Source organism: Dermacentor andersoni, chromosome 4 (genome assembly GCF_023375885.2).
Source record: "Dermacentor andersoni chromosome 4, qqDerAnde1_hic_scaffold, whole genome shotgun sequence".
Classification (NCBI taxonomy): Eukaryota; Metazoa; Arthropoda; class Arachnida; order Ixodida; family Ixodidae; genus Dermacentor; species Dermacentor andersoni.
Genome location: NC_092817.1, coordinates 214,934,050 through 214,959,039, shown reverse-complemented (window position 1 = coordinate 214,959,039; position 24,990 = coordinate 214,934,050). Strand labels below are relative to the sequence as shown.

At 47.7% G+C, this 24,990-nt stretch overlaps 1 protein-coding gene across 4 annotated transcripts in view; it reads left to right on the top strand.

Annotated features, from left to right (window-relative positions):
* Positions 1-24,990, top strand: part of ZnT63C (solute carrier family 30 member 1) — a 131,479-nt gene that overhangs the window by 81,896 nt on the left and 24,593 nt on the right. For all 4 annotated transcript variants that reach the window (XM_050185302.3, XM_050185301.3, XM_072288024.1 and 1 more), the window contains one exon: positions 6,349-6,392. In XM_050185302.3, the coding sequence (XP_050041259.1) occupies positions 6,349-6,392 (44 nt within the window). The remainder of the gene's footprint in view (positions 1-6,348; positions 6,393-24,990) is intronic.

Sequence of the window (24,990 nt, the reverse complement as noted above, 5' to 3'; positions counted from 1 at the left end):
GGAACAAAGAATGTTAGGCATAACTTTAAGAGACAGGAAGAGAGCAGTGTGGATCAGAGAGCAAACGGGCTAGCCGATATTTTAATTGACATTAAGAAAAAGAAATACAGCTGGGCAGGTCATGTAATGCGTAGGTTAGATAACCGGTGGACCATTAGGGTTACAGAATGGGTGCCAAGGGAAGGGAAGCGCAGTCGAGCACGGCAGAAGACTAGGTAGTGTGATAAAATTAAGAAATTCGCAGGCGTTAGCTGGAATTGGTTGGTGCAGGACAAGGGTAATTGTAGATCGCAGGGAGAGGCCTTCATCCTGCAGTGGACATCAAAAAATCTATGGGTACTTAGCTGAGCTAAACTGCGATAGGCGAAAGTATATCCATGAATGCCTCTGTAGCTGTTGTCTGAAGTGTTCTGCGAACGGACACCGCCGTGGCCGCGAGCATGGGGTGCAATCACAGCCATATGGCTGCAAGGTTTGTCGCCGATGTGTGCGCACCCCCACGCGCGCACTCGCACAGTGCTACTGGCATGGCATCTCCTCTCCTTGCTCCCTTCATCGGTGATCACCGCTTTCCTGCGTCCACCACAGATTGCGCTCGGACACTCATGAGCCACTAAAGGCTTATCATCATCAGCCTTAATAGGCTGATGATGATGATGATTTAAACAACACCAGCATGGCAACTGCACCGACCACGCTCAATCACACATTACTACTCACTAGTTATTGTCCCACCCAGAAACCGAACACGGCGGCTGAATTGCATTGCTCTATGAGTCATCATCTGCTGCCAATTATCGGAAGCACCATCAGTTTCGGGGCACCACGGCAGGCGCGTCTACCAGCACGCCGTTCCACACTGCACTCGAGTGTCACGTAATCGGGCATGCAAACACATGCCACAGGCACAACTTCCTTCCCCCCCTTAGAAGGCGGCCTTGTAGAAGGTAGGCATCCACTTCACGCGTTTTGATCTCCTTGGAACCCTGGCATGTTGTTGCTCCGGTGTCATCTGAGCTGCGTTTTCCTTCGAGTCGAAGTCTATTTCCCATGCCAGGCTTGGCGACACTTGGATGTTGCCGAGCCTGGCATGGGAAATAGACTTTATTGAGGTGTTGTCTACAGGTGGTTGTGCCACTTTTCACGAGGCTTCACGAGAATACCCGAGCACCAGTCGATATCCCTTCCAAATTACTTTACCAAGACGAGTTTATTGGCTGGAATCTTCTGTTTATGGGCAGCTGTTGCTCTTTGTCGGCTGTTTTATCTTTCAGCACAAGAAGATCAATGAGTGTTGGTAGCCCATGGCGAGACATAGCTCTAGTTAGTGTACTCCAGTTGTTTGATGGACCGTGGTATGCTGCCGAAATAAGAATAGTGAAACTTGAAGGTTAAGGGATTCCAATGTCTCTCGGGCCAGTGCTTTCTTCAGTTCACCAACATATCTTTTAGTTTGATTATTGGTTGTGAGGTGATAAAGTGCAGAAGTGATAGTTCAGATTCTGTTGTTCCTGTATAATTCATGGATTTCCGCAAAAATAAATGCTATCCCCCTATCTGACACTACCTTGCGAGGTATCCAAAATGGCGAAAAAAATGGCCGCAGCTCACAAATGACCGCTTTACTTTTGTACCTCCACCCACTTGGTAAGGCATGCACCACTGCCAAAAAGATGGGCCCTTCTACAGGTCCCCCGAAAGTGTGCCATGCCATCCAGACCTGGCCACCACACATGCACGGGCTCGCACCTGCTCAGCGACAGCCAGCATGTCACCCGCATGCCACCCTACAGGTCACCCTCATGCCTTAATGCCCTATGTGCCGCGCGTTGATGCCTTCAAATTTTCCTTTCTTGTGAAAACTATAGTCGATTGGAACAAACTTGATGCAGCTGTATTTATTTAAACACACACTACTGAATCATTTGAGCGTAAACTGTCATGTGTTTGCTGAATGCATTGTTTGTTTATTGCGAAACTGGTGTTACGTGTTTGTGGAAAATTTTTTTCCCCACCCCTGTAACAGCCCGCAAGGGCTAACAGTATTGGAAATAAATAAATAAAAATAAATAAACAAGAACCATTACTTGCTTTCATGCAGCTGTTGACACACCCGCAGTGGTGAACCACGAGCTGTGTGGCTCTTCGATACAGGGCAACGTTTTCTCTTTCAAGCTGGTTCAGAGTGCCTTGTTGAACAGCAGTGTAGGCTCTCAAGAGAACTTTGTCATTCTCAGTCAAGGTGGTTAACTGCTCTGAATGAAGCAGCAATGTTGGAAGAGCCTTGAATAACAGTATGCCGCCAGGGGCATGCAGTTCTTCAATGCACACTGGCAGTGGTGGCCTGCTGAGTGCATTCGCATTCACATGCCGTTTCCCTGACTGATATTGCAGCTCATAATCATACGCTGCAAGTTTGAGACACCTTCGAGTCATGCGCCGAGACAGCACTGCTGGCACTGGTTTCTGAGGGCCAAGTCTTCCCAGCAAGGGCCAGTATGGAATGTAACTTTCCGTCCTGCAATGTACTTGTGAAAATGAGTGGCAGCAAACAACTACTGCCAGTCCTTCACAATCTAGCTGAGCATAATTGTGCTCCGCAGCACCGAGGATTCATGAGGTGAAAGCAGTTGGTGCCTCCCTACTAAAACTGTCCACCTGAGCTAGCACTGCTCCGACACTGTAGGGTAAAGCATCACAAGAATTGAGTAGGGGCTTGGACTCATCATAGTGAGCAAGAACAGTTCCTTTCTATAAGGGTTGCTTCAGTTCATCACAAGACTCTTGGTGTCTTGGCTCCCAATGCCATGGAATGTCCTTCTGTAGTAACTTGTGCCCCAGGAATTCCACTGTTGCTCTTCCTTCTAGAAAGCGATCATGGAAGGCGAGTATCCCCAAAAATGACTGGAGTGTCTGCTTACTGGTAGGAGTGGGCGCCTCCATGATGGCCTGCACCATGTCTGCTGTTGTGTGGACTCTGTTCTCTATCATAGTCCTGACCTAGGAACTGGACTTGCGACACACTAAATTGGCATTTGGACCTGCTCAGTTGCAAATTCCAGACCAGTCATTGTGAAACTATTTCCAGTTGGTCCTTGTGCTCCTTCTCTATAGATGCACTGATAATGACATTGTCAAGAAAGACGCAACCTCCAGGCAGTTCACTTAAGGTTGTTTCCACAAATCATTGAAATACCACTGGCACTGCGGATACACCAAATGCAAGCCTTTTAACCCTGTAGAGACCCTTTGCAGCGTCTGCAGTGAGAACTTCAGAAGTCGTCGGAGCGACATGTAGTTGCTGGTAGCCAAGTTCAAAGTATTCTGCCTCCTTGGAAGGTGCTGAACACTTCCTCAGTTGTGGGCGGGGGGTATGAAGCTTTTTTTATCCATGTTCACTGTGCTGCAGTAGCCACTGCAGGCACGCAGATTTCCATCTCTCTTACATACCCACACAAGCAGAGTAGCCCAATTGGAGTGTTGAATTGGCTCCCAAATTCCTTGCTCTACATACTTGTCAATTGGGCTTCCGCTGCAGGGTGCATTGCAAATGGAAGTACAGTAGAACCCCACTCTTACGTTCCTTGGTGCTGCATTTTCCCAGGTGCTACGTCATTCTTTCCCAATCCCAACACAGCTCGCATAGAACCCCATGTATTAAAATCCCTGCGGTTACGTTGTTGCTGTGAAAACATCCCCGCGTGATACATCGTGACCTGGTACCCCGAACCCGCCCGGGCAACGCGTGCCAATGCGGCTGCGTTGCCCGAACAGGTTCGGGCATAGCTGCCTAGGTGACTTCTGTGCCTGCTGGATGACCGCAAAACATCCGTCGTCTATGGAGGCGCCACTTACGTAGGGTGAGGGTCAGCGTATCAAGGGTAGTGACAACCCTGACCAGGTGCTAGGCGATCAGGGTATGGCATTGCCACAGAGTTGTGGCAGCAGACGGCCAAAGTTGTTTGCACTCTTCATATAATAATGGTTTTGACTGGCGGTTGCGGGGGCAGCTGTTCGGGGTGCCCGCGTCACGCACCAACCGCGATCTTCATGATGGCGTCGCGCAAGCAGAAGGTGCTTTTCCTTGAGAAAAAGCTGGACGTAGTAAACGCAGTCGCCAAGCAGCCAGCGCAGAAAAGGGTCGACAATGCCAAAGACTGCCACCCTGAGCGCTTAACAGCATCTGCTCAAAGTGTTCCGAGGTAGAAGGGAATGCCGCGCTCTTCTACCCGAAAGCTAAGCAGGCTCGTGGCGCCAATTACGTCAACCTTGACGAGGCTCGGGTTTAAACAAGCAAACGCTGCCTGTGTTAACTTCGAAGGCAGCATTTTACGTGAGAAGGCAATAGAGATAGCCAACAGACTGGGCATCACTGACCTTAGGGTGTCAAATAGCTGGATCGACCGTTTCCGGATGAGGCACGGCATCGCTTATAAGACAGTACGCAGAGAAGGAGCTAGTGTGAACTTGGAAAGAGTCGATGATTGGAAGGCCACACTATTGCATACGACAACTATGTCGCCGTGGATGCTGCCATTGTGACGTCGGAGTGCCAAAGCGTCACCGAGATTGTTGCTAACTCGGTCATGAGTGAAGCCGCTGAATGCGATGATGACGACAAGCCACAAGATTCCAGGGAGTTGGCAGGTCCAAGCTTTGAATAAGCCTTCTTGGCTCTGGACCTCCTCCTTTGCAGGTATATATGTATATATACAACTCAAAGCGACCCTGACAGCAATGTGGCCTTTCAGGCTGTTGAGAAATGCGTGGTGCTTTCCAGCGAGCGAAAGGAACGGCAATCCACCGTTTTCGATTTCTTTTAGGTCCTAAGCTCACTTTGCGGAAACAACTTGTTTCAAGTCAAAGTTGCACTGTTTTAATTCATTTTCAAAGCTTTACTCACTATTGCGTCTTCCCGGTTACGTTTTTGTTCCTGACCTGGTGAAAAACGTATGAACGGGGTTCCACTGTATTTGGGCTTCTCTTCTTCAGTCAGCTTCAGGTGCACTGGTGCCCCTGTGTGTCCTGGGATCAATCGTCACTTACAGTGCATACACAGACGAGGGACAAAAAGGATAAAGACAGCGCTTGTCTTCGTCGTCCTTTTTGTCCCTCGTCTATGTATGCGCTGTAAGTGACGATTGATACCATGGAATACCAACTAGCCCGTACCCAAGCTTTGTCCTGGGATGTCTTCAGAGGACACAGACTGATATTTTTAAAGACCTGTGTCAGGTCAACACTAATAGTTGTCTGATGAATGCCAGTCACTGCAATTCCGACTGATTTACTAAACCAGTTGTATCCCAGTAGGTTGAAACCAGGTCCTTGGACTACAAGCAGTGGTAACTTGCTTGACTTGTCCTTGTGGCACACAGTCACCGTGGTAGATCCTAGTACTCTGAGCGATTGTCCTGACCATGTGCCAAGATGAAAGTCCTCCCGTTCATGCTGAGGGGGGTTCGTGGGCCAGGTAGCTCAAAATGTGTCATTCCTGACCATGCTGCAAGCCATGCCTCAATTGACCTTGAAAGTCGTCACTCTGCCATTCACACTCGCTGATGGTGTAATCTTTGATGTAGTCTACTCGCCTGTCATAAAGTTCAGGTCCTGAGGTGTGGACAGCTGTTGATCGCAGCTCCCATTATGGTCTTCTGCATAGGCCAATGGCAAAAGTGGGCGACAAAGGTCAGGTTGGATAGCCATGATTGGCAGTTCATGGTAACAAACAAAACTTTGCACTATGCCAAGAGACGATACAAGTGTTGTACACTTCTTTCTTTGTCGCTTGTCTGTGTGCCCTGTTTTGTCTGTAAGCATGAATCCAGCCCAATATGCAGTCTTAATTAAGCTTTGCAGTGTCTGCCACAATCCTTCTGAGAGTAGCAGAGGTCCTGGGAGGTCTTGCTCATTCTCCCCATTGGGGCCGCCCCAGCCGAAAGGGCCACCATATTGTTGGGCCATGGACACAGAGCAAGTAGAAGACGCCGAAGGGCGGCAAACTCGTGACCAGCTAGGCAGCTTTCTTGGCAGACAAGGTTTTGGCCTGTCATGTTCATGAGCGACCACGGTGATGGCAGGAAATGCCTTGCAACTTGGGGTTCCTTGTGCGAGCTTGCACCGGCATGGTCCCATTTGTAGATAAGAACAAACCTGAAGCTCAACCGTTTGTTTTTCATCAATGTGTGCTCTTTATCCACGGAATGTTAGAGTGTGTATGGCAGATGCAGACACTGACCATCTGCATTCTGGCACCTCACCTTTCTACATGCACTAGTGTTGTCTAGCTTATACGGGCCTCTTTGCTTGTGCACTCAAATGATGCTCTCCCTCTCTCTCCCCCTGCAGTCTCATCATGGTGTGCCTCATCATGAAGTCTACATCTCCTCTATGTAAGTGTCTTCCTCACGTTCACTGTTTCATTTGTCTGATGCACTTTAATGTACTTTGCTTTTCTGTGCTGGGTATAGTGCTCCCCACTTTTCCTGTTGTGTGCTTTCTCAAAAACATTATAGAGAATACTGGGCACTGCTTGGAGACCACTTTAGTTTCAGCAGACAAGGAGAAAAGGGAGGAACCATGGTGTGCTTGCTTCAACAGGTTATTCTCAGAAACAGCTGTGGCAATGTACCTTCAATGTCACTCTACACAATCATTTCCTTGGTGATTGGATATGATGATTTGTTGTCAGCCTGCTGTTAAACAGTTATTCATTTCATTTCATTTATTAATACTGTTAGCCCATTTTTGGGCCGTTACAGGGTGGGAAATATTTGTTGCAATGCAGTAAATGCATTGGCAATCACAGCCTTGCAGACATGTAGATACAAAATAAAATTAGTGTGCACAACTTGCGGTTCACAACAAAATACGAATGTGGTAGTAGAAGCACACACCGCAGCATTCATATGTCCAAATAGGTGAAATTCGCTACAAACGAGCTGTCGTGGTTAATTTGGTAGGTCAAGGTAAAGGTGTATTGATTTTTCAATCAAACTGACAGAGTCTGTTTGCGTTATGTGCTGTGGCAATGAGTTCCATTCTTCAATTGTTCGTCCAGTCCAATCCAGTCTATAACCAATCCAGTCTATGACCAATCCAGTCTATAACCCTTAATGACCATCGTTTATCTTCCCTCCTCATTACATGCCCAGCCCATGCCCATTTTTTTTCTTGATTTCTACTAAGGTGTCATTAACTGGAGGCTGGAGCACGCAAGCGTGCACTCCCACTCTGCTGTGCCCTTACAGTTGCACGTAGCGACGCGTAGCTGCACCTTCTGTGTAGCATAAATACTGCGGTCACCATGATGAGCCTGCTCGTCGTAACGCAGTAGGCAGTGTATCACCGGCGAATGGGAAACGTAAGTACTGCGCTTGAAGTATTTGCACTTGCACTGTAGGTCTTCGTTAAAAATTGTGTGGTAATTATTCCTGGGAGGTACAATACTTGTTGAGGGGAATTTTTGAGGCTTCAAAGAAATGTGGTTCGGGGCCCCTTTAAAGACTGCAGGAAAGGCCCTCAAGTTCGTAATTGTGGTCACCTAATCATGCTGACCGGAATCTGCACAGCAGTAGTATAGTTACATTTTGTAATCACCCTACCACCTTCATAATCCTGCAGCACTGCTCCCACAATTTAATCCTGGGCATGAACTTCCTGAATTTCATGTCAATGACAGTAGTCATTGACTTCAAAATCAATAACACTTTCAATGGACTAAGCTATACCAGTGGGTAAGGCGCTCCGACATGATGCCTTGAATGTGCTGGAAGATGAAATCATCATTCGTGCCTTGCACTAGCATTGTGATTTGCATATTCAACAAAGAAGTGACATAGACGGCATCATTGAAGATGACTGGTTATTTGCCGTGGTGGCGTAGTGGCTTTGGCATCATGCTGTGCTGCTTAGCTTTCAGTTCAATGCAATTCAGCCTTATTCAACATCTGTCAGCTGTTTGGAGCACGGACAAAAAGCCTGAAAAGGCTTGACTGGGTCCGTGCACCATAGCATGGCATACAGTAGCATCAGTTCCATACAAAAAGCACAGGAGAAAATCAACTTGTAGGAAATGCAAAAACTACAGAAAATACAAGAACAACGCAAACAACAGGCAAATATGTGTATGAAGAAAATCCATGAATATACAGAAACATTGTGGGAAATTCACTGGATCAGAAACGAGGAAAAAAATGTACAGAAAATACAAGTGGTGTTTCAACAAAAAATAGAACAATGGAGAGTTATACATATATGTTGCATAGCTGATTGAAAGAGATCAATTCTATATCCATGCCATTTTTGGCCAACTCATTTAACAAGGTCGGTAATGTGTACTTTAACATTTGCTCACCGTAGGTCGTGTGGCATCTATCAACTTTCCATGTTTCAAGATAGCATGTGTTGTGTGCAGGGGAATTTTTCGCAACTTCGCCAGTGATTTCAGAATGTTATTTTTCTTGTTTGTTTCCAGTTTATGTTGGCAAAGTAGTCTGAAATTGTATAGAGATCGTATGTTTACAAGCTTAAGCTTGTTGAACATGTCCTGTGTGTGACTTGGGTAAGGAGCTTTAAAAACAAGGCATATTGCATGCTTCTGAAGTGAAAGAAGTTTCTTTATATTTTCTTTGGTTGTTGTTCCCCAAACTAGCACACCATAGTTTAGCATAGAAGAAAGTAGAGCATTGTACAAAATATTGTTAATAGAAAGAGGGAACGTAAAGCAATGTCAACGCATGAGGCCGATTACTTTGGACAGTTTTTTCGTTAGGTAATTGATGGGAGCATCCCAGGACAAATTATTGGAGAAAATCACGCCAAGGGTTTCAAGACTTTCTACAACTTCTATTTCGAAATTGATTAGCAGTAGTCGTGGGATTTCGCAGATTTTGTTTCGTGGATGAAACAAAACTGCTTTGGTTTTACTAATGTTTAGCTTTAATTCATTTTTGTAGCCCACAAGTGAATGCGATGAAGTGTTTCATTTGCGCGAAAAGATAGGCATGCGACATCCGAGGCGGTAAAAAATAGGCTAGTATCGTCAGCGTAAATATATACTTGGCGATATGATCAATGTTAACAATATCGTTAATGTAAAGAACAAAGAGAAAAGACCCAAAATGCTTCCCTGTAAAACACCTAAATTAACTGGTTTGACTAAAAAAGAGTGACCGTTAATCATGACAAACTGTGACCGATTCTGTAGGTATGATGAAATGAGTGACAGAGCTTTTCCTTGAATGCCATAGTGCTCCAATTTTTTCACAAGTATGTTGTGATTAATATAATCGAATGCTTTTGTGAAATCTATGAGGATACCAAGGACCAAGCTCTGACTTTCAAACATTTCAAGTATTATTTCTTTTTGCATGAGCAATGCCAGCTCTGTAGATTTACCTTTCCTGAAGCCATACTGCGAGCCAGTTAGCATGTTGTACCGATCAGTAAATGAAATTAAACGTGTTAAAATGATTTCTTCAAGACCTTTTGAAAAGACTGGTAGAAGAGATTGGACGGCAGTTTGTAAGATCATTCCTATCACCTTTTTTGTAGATTGCTGTAATTTTTGCGCGTTGCATTTTACGAGGAAATACCGCACATGAAAGACAATTGTTAATTATATGCGTTAAGCAATGTGCGATCAGGTCAATAACGAATTTTACCGGTTTTATCTGCAGATCCATCATATCTGTGGCTGTGCCGTTTTTTAAACTCATGTACGTTGTAATAACTTCCGATTCAGATACTGGCCGCAGAAACATTGTGGGCTCGCAGCGCGGCTGCATGTAAGACAGGGTGTCACCTCCCGATGATGATGGGAGATTAGAAAGAAATGAATCATTAAATGCGTTTGCGAGTTCTGCTCCAGAAATTTCCACGTTGTCCTTCAGTATCTTTGTGATAGGTTCAGTACTTTTAACAAATATCGTGTTTAGTTTGCGCCATATGTCTCCATAGTGTTGGTTCGAAATTAGGCGGTTATAATGGTACCTGTTTTTAGCGGCACGAAGTTCTTTAGTGACATGATTTCTATGCTTTTTGAAAGCACTAAGCGTATGAGGACATCTAGTTTGAATGAATGTTTTATATAGCTGCTCTTGTTTTCTTATTAGATGCAAGATGTCAGTAGTTATCCATGGCTTACGAGCTTTCTTTGGTCAGGTAAATGTTTTTTGTGGAAAGCATGAATTGTAGGTAGATGTAAACTTTTCTAAGAACCTGTTGTAGGCGATTTCCAGTTACATTCACTTAAAACATCATCCCAGCTTACCTGGGCGATAGATTCACGAAAAGTGGTTAATGTGAGAGGGTTAATTGATCTGTAAGAAAAGTGTGCTACCGGCGTAGAGTGGTCAATAATTTTAGAAGATTTATTTACAGAAATAAATATTGGAAGATGGTCACTGAGGCAGTAGTTTATAATACCAGAGTGCACATGGTGCTAATCAACATTTGTAATGAAGAGATCAAGAAGAGTTTCTGTTGTCAGCCTCGTTGGTGTAGTTATCACATTTTGGCAATTGTGTATACCTAAGAGAGACTCAAAGGCAGCTTTATTATGGTTATCTGCAAGTAAATTAATATTAACATCGCCGCCTAAAATTGTTTGATATTTATAATAGTTAAAAAATTCCAGGAGGGAATCTAAAAAGCTAGAAAAAGGAGGAACCGTCACCGCGATGCGGGCGATAACAGACACAGAAAAAAAATTCCATGATTTGAGAACAAGTGTTTGATAATGAGGAGTAGAACAACAATATTCAGATAGTAATTCGCAATGCTCTTGATTTGAGGCCAAAATGGACACGCACGCCTCCACCACGTTCCTGATAGCGGTTTACAAAGTAACATTTATATCCATGCACTTCAAACACGTCCTCTTCGCAAGTAAACCACGTTTCCGTAAACATCACAATATCAAAGATAATCTTAACCTCGCTAAAGAAACACTCAACGTCATCGTACTTATTTCGACCGGATCTCTAGTTGAAATGGACACAGTTACAGCATTGCTGAAATGCAGTCACCGTTAAGTCACTTAGCTGCATCAGTTTTGCAGTTTCATTTGTTGACGAAGCCATCACGGACGAGAAAAACAACACTTTTGGTCTAGCATTTGCTCAATGAAAACACATATTGACCAGAATATCCCGGCCACTATTAATGCGCATGAGCCACCACGCCATGTCTGCCAATTCATGAAAAAGGTTATCAGCATTTTCGTTACCGAAACGGTAAAGAACATTGAATATCTGACTTCACAGTGTACTGACCCTCTCATTTCGTTGATTGTACCCGGTATCAATAACATGACAGCTTGTGAAACTGTCCTCAAGTTTGAATGCATCCACGATAACAGTCGTTGGCAAGTGCCGATTTCAACAAAAGTAAATGTAAAAATATTGCGAGGTTTACGTCTTGGTCTGCGTCTTTGTGTTTGATTTAGTACTGCGTGACTGGTTTCAGCAGTTTCTTTTATAACTTTGCTTTTGTTACTAATGTGGCGCCGTAATCTATTGTCTTCGTAATAGCTGCATTTTAAAGTGTACTCGATAAGCATGCAGAGCTGTTCATTGGATCTTTTCCAGATCATACTCCTGCCTTGTGGCAAGTGGCTCTGATCCGTCCGACTTTTTCGCAAAGATCTTCCCATTATGGCACCATATGTATTTCCACCCATTTTCGCGTTTTTAAGATGAAGTCATTCCGAGGAGACGTTTTAGTGTTGGGCATAAGTGTTCATTCACGTAGACAGGCGACGCTGATTCATTGCAAAAGTCGCTGTTCTTAAGACGCAGTTTTCTTGCCTTCTCAAGCAGGGCATCCCACTTCTGTCGTCAAGTGAACTGTACAATAATGCAGCCTCGCTTATTTCTAGTATGAACACAGGGACAAGCCTCAATGTCATCTGGTGCAACGCTCACTCTGAAAAGCTGTCCAAGTTTGCAAACAACTCGTTGGGGCTTTCCGCGATACCTTTAATTTCGATATTTTTGTTCCTCGAATATTGTTCGGAGTGTTGTAAACGAGACTCAGAAGCTTGAGCTTGAGGGCTCAGAAGCAAATCCTGGTTAGAAAAAACTTCCATGTGTCATCTATTAGGCGCACGTTAAAGAACCTCAAGTTGTCAGAATGAATCTATATTCGTCAACTATAGCATGCCTTGTAATCATATTGTTACGTGAAGGACAAGTCAGTAAGACGAGCAACTATTTACAGGTTATATTTACAACAGTGGTTGCAGCGCTGACCGGTTAGATTCACAGCACGAGCTCAGTTTGTTCTTCCTCCTCTTTTCTCGAGTGATAGCGCCCACGCGCCTCGTTCAAACAATCAAATACCACACACGTGTAGCATAATCCCCCGGTGGCAGAAGCGACATCCCAGAGCGTCTAAATGTCATCACTGGGAGGGTGATACTGCTTCAGTCGTGTAACGTGCACGATATCACTGGACTGGGAAGCAGATGGGGCGTCAGGGGCGATCTTGTAGGTGACGGGAGTCGCGGCACGAAGCACTCGGTATGGGCCTGTGTAACGAGACAGCAGTTTTGGGACAGGCCGACCTGACGTGACGGAGACCATAGCAGCACCAAAGAACCAGGCGGGAGGGAAGTGCACGTCTCGGTGTCGCCGGTCATACAAACGCCTTTGGCTCTCTTATGATTTCAGAAGGCGGTCATGGACAATTTCTCTTGCATGGGCACAGCGGGTGATGGCGTCAAGTGCATATTCACTGGTCGGTGCCGCGTGAACAGGGAGGGTTGTGTCGAGGGGCAGTACTGATTCTCAGCCGAACAGAAGGAAAAATGGGGAATAACCGGCTGTGTCGTGGCGTGAGTAATCATAAGCGAATGTGACAAACGGTAGAGTGAGGTCCCAGTCAATGTGGTCTGAAGAGACATATTTCGCGAGCATGTCTGTGAGAGTGCGATTGAGACGCTCCGTGAGGCCATTTGTTTGCGGATGGTATGGCGTGGATAGCTTGTGCCTCATGGCACAGGACTGCAGGATGTCCGCGATAACTTTTGATAGGAAAGTCCGGCCTGGGTCTGTGAGACGTTGTCGTGGAGCTCCATGTCACTGTGTAGGACTTGTCACTGTGTAGGGATATTCTTGTAGTCAGAGGGCCCAACAACTGAGCCGGCCAGTAGGATCCTTGAGCGATGAAAGCCAACCGAGCGCAGCGCATGATGGTCTGTGATTACTGAGAAGGGCTTGTCATATAAATATGGGCGGAACATTGAAACAGCCCAGGTGAGAGCAAGACATTCGTGCTCGGTAATCGAATAGTTGCGCTCTGCAGTTGTCAGGAGCCTGCTAGCGTAGGCTATAACGCGGTCGTGTCCATGTTGGCGTTGCGATAAGACAGCGCCGATCCCATAACCACTGGCATCAGTTCGGACCTCTGTAGGTGCGGACGGGTCAAAGTGGCCTAAGACCGGTGGATTGGTGAGAATCGTGATAAGGCGTGAAAATGCGGCAGCCTGAGGGGGACCCCACGTAAAAGGCACGTCTTTCTTCAGAAGTTCAGTGAGTGGTTGAGCGATTGCTGCGAAATCTTTCACGAACCGGCTTAAATAAGAACAGAGCCCCACAAAACTCCGGACGTCTTTGACAGACTGAGGTACAAGAAAAGCCGTTACTGCTGGAACCTTCTCCGGGTCGGGTTGTATGCCGGAAGCATCGATGAGATGGCCTAGCACTGTAATCTGTCAGCGGCCAAAGTGACACTTCGATGAGTTTAATTGGGGCCCAGCCTTGCGGAAGACGTCAAGGATAGCTGTAACGCACACAAGGTGCATCTCAAATGTAGGAGAAAACACAGGGACTTCGTCGAGGTAACAAAGGCAAGTTGACCATTTGAAACCTTGAAGCAGAGTCAATCATCGTTCGAACGTGGCGGGGGCATTGCATAAACCGAACGTCATAACCTTGAATTGGTAGAGGCCATCTGGAGCACGGAGTAAGACATATAGGAGGTGAAACTCCCGTCAGCGCGAGCGAGCGCGGGCGACCAGATAAAGTCACAATTGTTGCATGCGCCGACGCTACCCTATGCAGTGGCGGCACCATGCGGCGCGTCGTAGAAGCCACAGCGAAAAAAAAAAAAAAAAAAAAAAGCAGCGCCCGGCAGGCGGCTCGGCAGCTCCGGCGCTTACTCCGGCGGCGCCCGCTCAAAGCAGACGACAAGCAGACGACACGGGTGTTTGCTTCAGCGGGCACGCCGTAACCGAACTGCGTAGGTGCGCGCACTCAAGAAAACTGTTTTGTTGTGTGCCCATCAAAAAAAGCAACACGTGTGGCAAACTTCCGCTAATCTTCCTCTTATCGCCAAGCAGCTAGGGCAACTAGTTTTCGCGAGTCTTAAAAAAAAAAGAAAAGGAACGGAAACACATGCACGGCGGCATCCTTCCTAAGCGCACCCCTGTGAGCACTAGAGCGAGAAACAAGCGGTCGCCCTTTGAGCGATTAGGAACGAGATAGCCATCAGTTTCGCAAGCGCAAAAAGCCGAAAACCGCCCGCCACGGAGCAAGATAGCCCTGGCTACAACCAGAAGCTACTTATCATCTTATAGCTGTCATGGAAAACGCGTTTTATTTTTTACTGTGCTCAAATGGCTGAAGCGTAGCAGCAGTTGCTCTTCGGGCTACAAGCGGTAAAGAAGCGCGCGAGAGTGCCCTCAGTAGAAGTCAGGCGCGCGCGGCCGAACGGGAGCAACACGCTCGACCGGTTGCCCTGGCAACCGAAACGGCGGTAATTTCTTTTCATGCCGCCAGGTGCCGCCAGCATGAAAATATATCCGCGGGCTTGTGACCTTTTCTGGTCGCCGCAAACAGCGGAGTTTCCACTCCTATATTTCTTGCTCCGTGATCTGGAGGGACGAAAGCGGTCTTTTCTTGGTCTTGCTCATCGACGTAAGTCTGCCAATAACCAGACCGAAGGTCGATGGATGAAAAGTATTTGGTACTGTGAAGACAATCAAGAGCGTCTTCGATTCGTGGTAAAGGGTAAACATTCTTTTTAGTGATTAGGTTTAGGTCATCATCAGCCTGGTTATGCCCACTGCAGGGCAAAGGCCTCTCCGATACTTCTCCAACTACCCCGGTCATGTACTAATTGTGGCCATGTTGTCCCTGTAAACTTCTTAATCTCATCCGCCCACCTAACTTTCTGCCGCCCTCTGCTACGCTTTCCTTCCCTTGGAATCCATTCCGTAACTCTTAATGACCAGCGGTTATCTTCCCTCCTCATTACGTGTCCTGCCCATGCCCATTTCTTTTTCTTGATTTCAACTAAGATATCATTAACTCGCGTTTGTTCCCTCACCCAATCTGCTCTTTTCTTATCCCTTAACGTTACACCTATCATTCTTCTTTCCATAGCTCGTTGCGTCGTCCTCAATTTAAGTAGAACCCTTTTCGTAAGCCTCCAGGTTTCTGCCCCGTATGTGAGTACTGGTAAGACACAGCTGTTATAAACTTTTCTCTTGAGGGACAATGGCAACCTGCTGTTCATGATCTGAGAATGCCTGCCAAACGCACCCCAGCCCATTCTTATTCTTCTGATTATTTCAGTCTCATGATCCGGATCCACAGTCACTACCTGTGCTAAGTAGATGTATTCCCTTACCACTTCCAGTGCCTCACTACCTATTGTAAACTGCTGTTCCCTTCAGAGACTGTTAAACATTACTTTTATTTTCTGCAGATTAATTTTTAGACCCACCCTTTGGCTTTGCCTCTCCAGGTCAGTGAGCATGCATTGCAGTTGGTCCCCTGAGTTACTAAGCAAGGCAATATCATCAGCGAATCGCAAGTTACTAAGGTATTCTCCATTAACTCTTATCCCCAATTCTTCCTAATCCAGGTCTCTGAATACCTCCTGCAAACACGCTGTGAATAGCATCGGAGAGATCGTATCTCCCTGCCTGACGCCTTTCTTTATTGGGATTTTGTTGCTTTCTTTATGGAGGACTACGGTGGCTGTGGAGCCGCTATAGATATCTTTCAGTATTTTTACATACGGCTCGTCTGTACCCTGATTCCGCAATGCCTCCATGACTGCTGAGGTTTCGACTGAATCAAACGCTTTCTCGTAATCAATGAAAGCTATAGATAAAGGTTGGTTATATTCCGTACATTTTTCTATCCCCTGATTGATAGTGTGAATATGGTCTATTGTTGAGTAGCCTTTACGGAATCCTGCCTGGTCCTTTGGTTGACGAAAGTCGAAGGTGTTCCTGATTCTATTTGCAATTACCTTAGTAAATACTTTGTAAGCAACAGACAGTAAGCTGATCGGTCTATAATTTTTCAGATCTTTGGCGTCCCTTTTCTTATGGATTAGGATTATGTTAGCGTTTTTCCAAGATTCCGGTGCGCTCGAAGTCATGAGGCATTGCGTATACAGGGTGGCCAGTTTCTCTAGAACAATCTGCCCACCATCCTTCAACGAATCTGCTGTTACCTGATCCTCCCCAGCTGCCTTCCCCCTTTGCATAGCTCCCAAGGCTTCTTTTACTTCTTCCGGTGTTACCTGTGGGATTTCGAATTCCTCAAGACTATTCTCTCTTCCATTATCGTCGTGGGTGCCACTGGTACTGTATAAATCTCTATAGAACTCCTCAGCCACTTGAACCACTTGGTTTAACCAAGTGGTTTACCAAACCACTTGGTTTAGGTGGCGGTAATCAATGCAGAAACTCCACATGCCATCTTTCTTTTTCACGAGAACGACCAGCGACGCCCAAGGACACGACGATGGCTCAACAATGCCTCTGGCGAGCATCTTGCTTACTTCCTGCAGAATAACTTGCCGCTCTGCCGTGGACACGTGATACGGTCGGCGGTTAATGAGACCAGCATCACCAGTGCTTATCCGATACTTAAAAAGGGACGTCTGTCCAAGTGGTCGATTGTCAGTGTCAAATATGTCGCGGTAGGAAAGCAAAAGGTGATATAGGGTTACGGCTTGGTCAGGTGCGAGGTCCGGAGCAACCATGGCACCATGGGACGTAATGGGCCGTCGAGGTACAAGTTATCCTGCGGGTAATTAGGAGGGTCTGGAGACGTATCGGCTGCAAAAGCAGTGACGTGGTTATCTGTCACTGACCGAAGCGTGGCCATCACTATGCCTGCAGGTAACACCTGCTTCGTCAAGCCAAAATTGATAACAGGGAGACACATCCGATTAGTGGCAAGGGTTACGACAGAGTGTGGCACAGAGATGTCGCGCGCCAGGAGGACATCACAAATAGGTGCGACGACATAGTCACCAGCAAGCACGGTTGCCGTTGAGGCCAATTCAATGAAGGTTAGGGCTTTTTGAAGTAAGTGAACAAATGTAGTGCAGAGGGTGTTCGGTTGTTCAAGGCGAACGTCTGAAAGAAGAGGGAGCTCGAGGCACAGCCTCGATTATGCGCTCATCGACTTTCCGGCAAAGCGCGAGCACTTCCTGTATGTAGGAGACATACAATACGACTGGACGCAGGTGGCAAGCGCTTTTCGCGCAGCCTGTTTTCGACCTGACGGGTTGCCAAATAGGTCGCGAAGCCACTCTTTAAAGGTGTCCCAGCTAGAGAGCTCGATCTCATGGGTGCGACACCAGACACGCAGTGTCCCGTCCAGATAAAATATCACATTGGCAAGCATGATGGTAGGGTCCCAGTAGTGGCTTTGGCTAACACGCTCATACATGCTGAGCCAGTCATCGACGTCAACGTCATTTTGGGCGAAGAATGTCTCAGGATCAAGGAGACTAGGAACCATAACGTACGTTGTGGTTGGCACTGCAGGTGTAGGTGGCGACGGAGTGGTCCCATCAGAAGCCAGGGCTGAGAAGACGACGTTGCGGCTGCTTCGGAGCTCCGTGGCAAGGACGGGGAATGTTCCACCTCCACCACAATGTTACGCAAAGGACAAGTCAGTAAGATGAGCGACTATTTACAACAGTGGTTGCTGCGCTGACTGGTTAGATTCACAGCGCGAGCCCAGTTCGTTCTTTCTCCACTTTTCTCAAGTGATAGTGCCCATGCGCCTTGTTCAAACAATCAAATACCACACGCGTGTAGCAATATTGTGGTTTTGGCGCATACAACCACAAAATTTAATTTAAAAGCAACCAGAAGCTGCTGCTTGACCCTGAAATTTGCATCAAAAGTAGAATCACTAAGCTGCATAGAGGGAGGGGGATAATGGTGGGGACAAACTTGAGCCAAGAATCTAAGCACCTCAACATAGGCACGATGATCACATTCATAGTGCCACATGGTGTGGTGCAACAAGAGACTGAAGAAGAGAACGAGGTTCGTCTCGGCATCACGCGTCGCCGCTTGCTTTTTCGTGAAGTGCAACCGCCTGTATCATCATTCAGCTTGTATACTCCAACAGGGTATACACGACAGTTTGGTGGAGCTTGCTGGGTACGCTCAACTTATGCAGGAGACCCCACTGGGCAGCAAGAACCTCGCCCCACAGTTAAAGTTGACTCCAGTTCACCACACAAGCCGGCGAATCCGAGGCCTCGCCCGAGAATTTGGAAACCTCCAGGAAAAAGTGATGACTGCGACCACTGCGACTTCTATGGAACGGGTGACACCAACTTGCCTAACGCTGCTGAACCCCCAAGTGCCGACGGCTTTTCATGGTGACACGTTTGAAGACGTGGAAGACAGGCTGGCGGAGTTCGAGCGCGTGGCTGCATTTAACGAGTGGGACAACAACGCCAAACTCAGGAACGTCTACTTCAGCCTCCAGGATGGTGCTTGCACGTGGTTTATGAAGCGCGAAAGTGCCCTGTCATCCTGGCCTGAGTTCCAGCGCAAGCTCCTGGAGACTTACTCCAGTCTCGATCGTCGAGAAAAAGCGGAACGGGCCCTTCAGTCACGCGTCCAAAAGCCCAACGAGAGCGTCACGATGTACGTGGAGGGCATGACGCGTCTCTTTCAGCGTACCGATCCGAGCATATCGGAAGAGAAGAAGGTGCGTCATCTGATGAGAGGTGTAAAGGAGCAGCTCTTTGGCGGTCTTGTTCGGAATACGCCCAAGACTGTTGCCGAGTTCCTCACCGAAGCCACCGCGATGGAGAAGACCCTTCCGCAATGGTCGAACTTGTACAACCGACAAGTAAATGCCGCCTGCACTCCGGATACGCCGGTAGGCTTAGGGTGCGACGTCGCCTTGCTTTGCGAGCTGAATCGCTCAGTGGTTCGCGGTGAGCTGCAGAAGCACCACGGCACGTCGCCACCTCCAGTCAGCTCCCTCGCCAGCGTCGTACGCAACGAAGTACAGCAGGCATCTCTTTCAAGCAGTGAAACACCACCTCTGCCAAGCGAATCCCGGTGCAAGACATACGCAGAAACATTACTGAGCCCCGTCCAAGCTTTCGCACCTACTTATGTGGCGCTGCCAGTCACGTTGCAATCGGCGCAAGGCGCTCCGACAACTCCGCTAGCGTATTTCGACGATCGCCGAACACCCGTGAGGAAATCGGAGGTTTGGCGAGCACCCGATCGACGACCGCTGTGCTACCATTGCGGCGAAGCTGGTCATGTGTATCGGGAGTGCCCCTACTGACGACTCGGACTGCGGGGTTTTTCTATTGGTGCACCTCGACCTAGGTGCGGCCAAAGGCCACCCGACATCGCAGAATTCCTCGAACAGCAGCGCAGACCGGGCCCATCGCAGCGGCAGTCACGCTCACCCTCACCGTGGCGATATTTCCCTGCTCGCGATACCACCTCGAGGACGACACAAGGGCAATCACAAAGTCCACGCTAAGAAAACTGACATCAGCGACCTTCCGAGGTGGGGCCGCTGATACTCGATTCGCTCAAGACCTCGTATCGTGCCGGCCGCAGAATAACGAAAACATGATGACGCCAGAACCAGTTTCCGCGAACAAGATTTCACTGGACATACCTGTGTTGATCGATGGCAAAACAGTGAGTGCACTTGTAGATAACGGCGCTGATTACTCTATTCTTAGTGGAAAACTGGCGAACGTTCTGAAAAAAGTTACGTTGCCCTGGAACAGGGCACCAGTTCGTACGGCAGGTGGCCATGTCGTCACACCGCTTAGCCTATGCACAGCCAGAGTAGAAATTTGCGGTGCTGCTTTTCTCGCCAGTTCTCTGGTTCTACGCGAGTGTTCCCGCGATTTAATCCTTGGGATGGACTTTCTCCGGGAATATGGCGCCATTATTGACCTCCGCGAGCGCTGCGTCACTTTCTTGACACAAAGGGCAACACAGACCGACGCAATTGGACACAGATCCGCACTTCGCGTTTCGGACGAGAGCATCATGATACCGCCGCTTGCGAGTGTTATGGTTCCAGTCAAGTCCGATGAACTACAAGACGGTGAAGCCATTGTCGAAGGCAACATTTCTATGTTGCTGGCACAAGGTATTTGTGTAGCGCGAAGCCTTGTGGAACTTCGTGAAAGCCAGACAACGGTCCTCGTTACCAACTTTACCTTTGAGCATCGGCACATTTTTCATGGCACTGCCATCGCCTACGCCGAACCATCAACGGACATCGTCGAGTCCTTTGCTTCTGAGGTGGACACAGACGACGGTTCGCTCAGAGACATCGATGTAAACTCCGAGCTTACGGACGACCAAAAGAGCGCACTGCAAAAACTCGAACAAATTCAGCGCGTGCTTTGCTCGGGCTACTAAGGTGGGCCAAACGCCAATCACGAAGCACCGAATAACTACATCCGCCGACGCAAGTCCCATCAAACAACAGCCTTATCGTGTCTTGCGGAAAGAACGTGAGGCAATTCAAGCCCAAGTCAAGTAGATGCTAGATGATGGTGTCATTCAGCCTTCGCACAGTCCGTGGTCCTCCCCGGTCGTTCTAGTCAAGAAAAAAGACAGAACGCTTCGTTTCTGTGTTGATTATCGACGCCTCAACGATGTTACCAAGAAGGGCGTGTACCCACTACCACGTATCGATGACTCTTTAGACAGGTTGCGGCGAGCTAAGTATTTTTCGTCTCTCGATCTAAAGAGCGGTTACTGGCAAATTGAGGTCGATGAACGAGACCGCGAAAAAACTGCTTTCGTCACTCCAGATGGCCTTTACGAATTCAGAGTACTTCCTTTCGGTCTCTGTTCGGCACCAGCAACTTTCCAGCGAATGATGGACACCGTTCTCGCTGGTCTGAAGTGGCAAAGCTGCCTCGTCTACCTTGACGACATGGTTGTTTTTTTGACGACATTTGACGACCACCTGAAACGACTGCGGCAAGTTCTCGAAGCCATCCGATCGGCTAACCTCACCCTTAAGCCTCAGAAGTGTCATTTCGGCTACAAGGAGCTGATGTTTCTCGGGCACGTGGTCAGCGCGGAAGGCGTTAGCCCCGATTCTGCGAAAACTGCCGCTGTAGTTCGTTTCCAACACCGACCGACAAGAAAGGTGTCCGACGCTTCCTTTGCGCATACTACCGGCGTTTCATCGAAAATTTTTCGAAGATGGCGGAGCCGCTGACTCGCCTCACGAGGGACAATGTGTCGTTCGTTTGGTCCTCAGAACAAGAGACTGCTTTCACCGAGCTTCGACAGCGTCTGGTGTCAGCACCAGTTTTGGCCCACTTTGACGAGGAGGCGGACACGGAAGTTCATACAGACGCCAGTAACGTTGGTCTTGGTGCAGTCCTTGTACAATGGCAGGAAGGTATTGAAAGAGTGATCGCCTACGCAAGTTGTACACTATCGCGTGCAGAGACCAACTACACCACCACGGAGAAAGAGTGTCTTGCCGTCATATGGGCGCTGGCCAAATTTTGACCTTACCTTTACGGCCGCCCATTCAAAGTTGTAACTGATCACCACTCGTTATGCTGGCTTGCAAATCTCCGGGACCCTTCTGGACGATTGGCACGGTGGAGTCTATGTTTGCAGAAGTACGACATGACCATCGTGTACAAGTCGGGCCGCATACACGAAGATGCTGACGCACTTTCGCGCGCCCCTTTCGACACTACCGACCACGACATTGAGGACAACGGCGCTTTTCTTGGGGCCGTAAGCATTACTGATTTGTCCACACGGCAGCGTGCAGACGACGCACTACAGCCTATATTCGAACATCTGGAAGGACGAAACCCAACCATACCCAGGCATATCGTTCGAGGATTGTCGTCTTTTTGTTTACGACATGGCGTCTTATACAAGAAGAACTCCGCTGCCACCAACAAGACCTACCTTTTGGTCGTTCCAACAGACCTCCGTGCCGAAGTTTTGTTCGCCTGTCATGACGAGCCTCCGTCTGGCCATTTGGGTTTTACGCGAACGCTTGATAGAGTGCGCAAATCCTACTACTGGCCAAGACTTGCCGAGTGTGTTAAGCGGTACATCCAAGCCTGCCGTGAATGCCTGCGCCAAAAGTCGCCAGCTGTGAAGCCTGCGGGATTGCTGAATCTGATTGACCCACCTGGCAAACCTTTCGACCAGGTCGGCATGGATCTTCTGGGCCCGTTTCCATTGTCATCTTCTGGCAGCAGGTGGATAATCGTCGCCACGGACTATTTAACGCGATATGCTGAGACAAAGGCGCTGCCTCGAGGCACAGCTTCCAAGGTTGCCCAGTTTTTCATACAGAGCATCGTCCTACGGCATGGCGCTCCTTCGCACGTCATCACAGACCGAGGCAAAGCCTTTACAGCACAGCTCATTGAAGACGTTTTTAAACTCAGCTGCACGACCCATCGAAGGACAACTGCCTATCATCCGCAGACAAACGGCTTGACCGAACGACTGAACAAAACGATGACTGACATGCTGTCTACGTACGTAGACGTACGGCACAAGACGTGGTACGAGATACTCCCTTACGTAACGTTTGCCTATAATACTGCTACGCAAGAAACAACACGCTTCACGCCGTTTTACCTTGTTTACGGCCGTGAAGTGCAGACTATGTTAGAAGCAATGCTGCCGTGCGACAACATCGATCATCTCGACCTTGCCCAAGATGCCGAACTTTTCGTGCAACGCGCGGAAGAAGCCCGTCAGCTTGCCCGAGTGCACATAAAGCAACAACAGAGCATCGATGCGCACCGTTGCAATCTCCGCCATCGACATGTTGAGTTCCAACCTGGTGATCAAGTTTTGGTCTGGACTCCCGTGCGCCGCAAAGGACTATCCGAGAAGCTTTTGAGTCGCTACTTCGGACCTTACAGAGTGTTGCAGCGAATTAGTGATGTGAGCTACGAAGTCCTTCCTGACGGAAGTCAGCCTCGCCGACGTCGACAACCGCAATCTGAGATTGTGCACGTTGTGCGGTTGAAACCGTACTATAGCCCCTAATATTCGACGTTTTCAGCCGCTTCGGTTAGTTTTGTGGTTGCTCGTCCATCAGTGCCTTGTGACTATATCGCACACCGCAGTGATTGTGACTATAGCCTATGTGTTCGTCCTAGACCATCTCGGCGCTCTCAGGTCAAGCCTATGCATGCTTTCCTTCTTTTTTCTTTTTTTGAAGAGGGGTAATGCCACATGGTGTGGCGCAACAAGAGACTGAAGAAGAGGAGAACGAGGTTCGTCTTGGCATCGCGCGTCGCCGCTTGCTTTTTCGTAATGTGCAACCGCCTGTATCATCATTCAGCTTGTATACTCCAGCAGGGTATACGCGACAATAGGAAAAATTGCCACTGTCAGTGTTGCGTTTTCTCTAGGATTATTCCTTGCCTACACCAACTGCCCAAGTTTCCAACCTACTTTCAACATTAATCCAGGTCTTTCCAGACATAATTTTGGACAGCTACAAAGTCTTCTCACAGAATATTTATTTATTTTAAATAAATGAATAACCGTATTCACCCTCAACTGATATTGTGGGTGAAAGATTTAAGCGCACAATAAGACTATAAGGTTCATCATATGGGCATTGCAGAGGTTTCCAGGGAGTCTAGGCTAACAGAAATTTGAATCAACATCTCCAAGTGCAGCAGGACATCTGGCGAACAGCATTGCTGCGTTCGAGGCACAGTAGCCAAAGACATCAACCAAAATTTTGTACTTCTACGGTATAGGGTGTAGGTTTGGCGGTGTGGTGGATGAATCGCAGAACTCGCATAGTAGGCAGAGAGGCAAACCACTGTCACTGTCATTTCTGCGGTGCAACTGTCGCTGTCATTTCCATACTAAAACGGTGCACATGACCTAAAAAACCAGGCACTGCAGTACATGTCCCCACTACTGTGTATGCGGGCCTGATCGTCACAAGTAGCGACAAGGATGGGATCATATCAATGCCAGCAGCCGCACTATTATCGCTAGCAATTGTGGCAGCAATTTATAAACTGGAAGCGTTCGAAGCATTGACCACAGATTGGATGGAGTACCATAAGCGAGTGGAGCTTTATTTTGCGTCAACAACGTGCCTGAACTTAAGAAGACAGCTGTATTCCCGACGTGTTGTGGAACATAAACATATACTTGCTTCTGCAAATTCTGGTTGCACCAAACAAGTTGGCCAACAAGAGCTGTCGAAGGTACTCAACGAGCACTATGCACCAAAGGTGTTGAGTTCCATTATGTCTTTGCATTTGAGTGTATGTGGAATAAATAAATAAAAACTTTAAACATCAAAACATTAATTTTGACTTTGCAGTGAATCGATTTTTGTGGATATGGATTTGTATGAGGCTCACCCTACGAGCAATGGTCAGGAAAGGGCATGATGCTCCTCTTCTACACAATGCACAAAGACACTGTGGCAGGGTTTGTCAACATTGATGTGACACAGAGAAGGCTCCAGAATCACATCGCCAGCAAGCATGGGTTTACTAACACAAAATAAAAGAGTGCAACAGTTGTGCTTACATGCAAAGACTCATCGCAAGACTAATCGAGTACATGTGCCTGCTGTGCTAGGGCTAACAGGGTAGTGGCTCACCAAGCATGAGAATGAGATGTCATGGGAGCAAAAGACCCAAGTAAACAACTCGTTGCGAGCCTGTGAACATCTACCATGG